The sequence below is a fragment of the Haliotis rubra genome, unplaced genomic scaffold (genome assembly GCF_003918875.1).
Source record: "Haliotis rubra isolate DU_JTF1 unplaced genomic scaffold, ASM391887v1 Scf9, whole genome shotgun sequence".
NCBI lineage: Eukaryota > Metazoa > Mollusca > Gastropoda > Lepetellida > Haliotidae > Haliotis > Haliotis rubra.
Genome location: NW_025767634.1, coordinates 4958538 through 4961153, shown reverse-complemented (window position 1 = coordinate 4961153; position 2616 = coordinate 4958538). Strand labels below are relative to the sequence as shown.

At 41.0% G+C, this 2616-nt stretch overlaps 1 protein-coding gene across 1 annotated transcript; it reads left to right on the top strand.

The window, feature by feature from the left end:
• The first annotated feature begins 1667 nt into the window (after positions 1-1667).
• Positions 1668-2616, top strand: LOC124263909 (toll-like receptor 2 type-2). The gene is made up of 2 exons (XM_046698637.1): positions 1668-1739; positions 2209-2616. The coding sequence occupies exons 1-2, from the start codon at positions 1668-1670 to the stop codon at positions 2614-2616; spliced, it is 480 nt and encodes a 159-aa protein (XP_046554593.1).

Genomic DNA, 2616 nt, shown 5'->3' with positions numbered 1-2616 from the left:
CGTAAGCTGGGAATGCACTTTGACAAGTAAGAAAAGAGATAATAAATGATATGTAGAAATGATGCTTGCATTATGGTGACAGGACTGACTCACCTTTCTCTTTCAGGAAGCATAGAAGGTATCTTTAACTACCCCTGGACAAATTCATTATTCTTTTTTTTTTCATACTCAATATATGATTTGTTTTGCTTTGTTTATTTCTTCAGAATGGATACATTTAAGAGCTTCGTTTGTTATATTGGTGTGATTTTAATGATAGTTCAACAGTATCTTAGATATATTTGGTATTGTTGATAATTTGTACAGCACGGACTGTTACTGTTGAACAGGGATTTTGCTGATCTGTAGATGGAAAGTGCCGACTTTTGTTTCCTTGTAATGGCTTTTCATACATACAGTGCCATCCAAACGTTTATATGATCTTCAAATGATATATATACAGTATATGATAAATCTGGAAAACCATACTTTGGGTAAAATTACCTTTTAATTGGTCCAGAGGGACCACAGATGCTTTAAATATGCGAAAACTGAAGAATACTATCATATGAAAGAACTGTTGCCACTTTTAATTAAACACATTGCCTTTAATGTTTAATCAAGCTGTCATCCATGTACCATGAGAAAACTCTTTATATAAATGTATCGATGCTCAATTTTGAAACATTGTCAGTTATTTGTAGAAAAGATTGAATGACACTATATTGTGAAAGAGGTTGCTATATATACCTGAAATGAAGAAATTTATCAGCTGGGACCCTTTATTTTGAAGCCACTTATATTTATGACATCGCAGGCAATATCCTAAATTCTGAATAGTCCTTTCTAACCACGGGTATGAGGAATATGTTGCTTGAAAGAAATTGATTTGAAAAGACGATATTTGCCATGTTGACTTTATGATAATTTGCCATGCTTGCTGTTTGAAGTTTTTCTGTAGGGTATTGGCCGAGAATGAAGGTCAATGTTATTAGAACGGAAGTACAAACAGATCTTTTGGTACCATGGGATCGTTTTGTGTGTTTTTGCATTTCGTAAAGCCAGAGAAGGAGGTCATTCAATCAAAATCCTCCTAACCTTGTTAAGTCAAAATATTGCATGAAATTCGATTATTTAATGATAAAAAATGAGGTATGAAACAGTCAATACATTCACAAAGTAAATAATGGAAGACATTAGATGGTTACAGAATAAGACTAAATTGTTTACTTTTCAAAGCTATTAAACGATTCTGGCCAACAGTAAATAAGACTGGTTCTCCTTCGTGCGCTACGATGGACACTACTCCTCTGCTATCAGAACCAGAGGATGATGGATCCATCCAAGAATCCCCGTATCACCTTCCACAGCCTCTTCGGGGTCCATCTCTGGATGAATTAGCTGGATGTGGTGTTGATGTTAAGAAGCCCCGGTGACGACATTACAACGACGGGCATCGACTTCAGGGACGACACGTCTCTCAGCACGAATGTCCAGATCGACAGATTGAAAGAACACGAAGAAGAACACGAACCAACTGTGAGAAAAGTCGTTTTTTCTCCTGATGCGACGACTGCTGATGCAGTTCCTTTGGACATTCCCAAGACGTATCCCCATTCGTTCAGCATCAACATACAGTAATCAGGATCTCAGTGACCTTGACAGCGTATCTACTTCCGCTCGTCACGATGGCCACTACACCCTCTGCCAGTATCGAAGATTATGCACTCCCCCGAGACCTGTTCCATCTTTTAGAGCAGGTAAGACGTTAGACATCCTATGTTTCCTGGGATATGGGTGAAGTGGTAACCGTAGTTTCTTACATGCATATTTCTTCGTTTATGAAGGGCATATAATGCGCTTTGGGGAATAAATACAAGATTGATTTCCATAAAGTAGAAATCTCCACCAAAGACAGAGTCGACTATCATGTGTTATTGAATCAGTATCAAATGTCGATGGTACCAGGTGTTCAATGAAAGAGGGGTATCATGAAATAAACACAAGGGGAAATTAAATGCTTCTAAAAAGAGGAGCGGTGGGTAGTAGCCTAGTGGTTAAAGCGTTGGCTCGTCGCCGAAGCCCCGGTTCGATTCCCCACATGGGCACAATGTGTGAAGCCCATTTCTGGTGTCCCCCGCCGTGATGTTTACTGGAATATTGCTAAAAGCGGCGTAAAACCACAGGCTTCAACACACTGCACAAGTGTTGCTCCTCCGCTATCTGAAGGAAAGAGGTACCACGTCTTCTTTCTCCTATGAAATCTCCGACAGAGAGTGGGTGGAGGAGGTCACCAGACGTCTGGAGTCGCCAGAGATGGGCTTCAGATGCAGCATGCACGAGAGAGACTTTCACGGAGGTAAGCGTATCATCGAAAACATCACCGAACACATCCGGCTGTCGGAGAAGACGGTGTTGGTGCTGTCTCCAGACTTCATACAGAGTCACTGGTGCATGTTTGAGATTGAGATGGGGATGATCCTGAGCATGGAGGAGAGCCAGCTGCTGGTGGTGCCTGTGATGGTGAAGCGTTGCTTTGTACCCGACAGTATCAAGACCCTCACCTACATTGACGCAACTCCTGGTAATGACTGGTGGCAGCGGTTCATTGGGGCCATAGTTTGTAAAGGTGTGTAG

Coding starts and splice junctions, on each gene's coding strand:
- LOC124263909 (XM_046698637.1), top strand. CDS start 1,668: ATGGCCACTACACCCTCTGCCAGTATCGAAGATTATGCACTCCCCCGA. Junction 1,740..2,208: donor TGTTCCATCTTTTAGAGCAG/GTAAGACGTTAG, acceptor CGCTATCTGAAG/GAAAGAGGTACCACGTCTTC.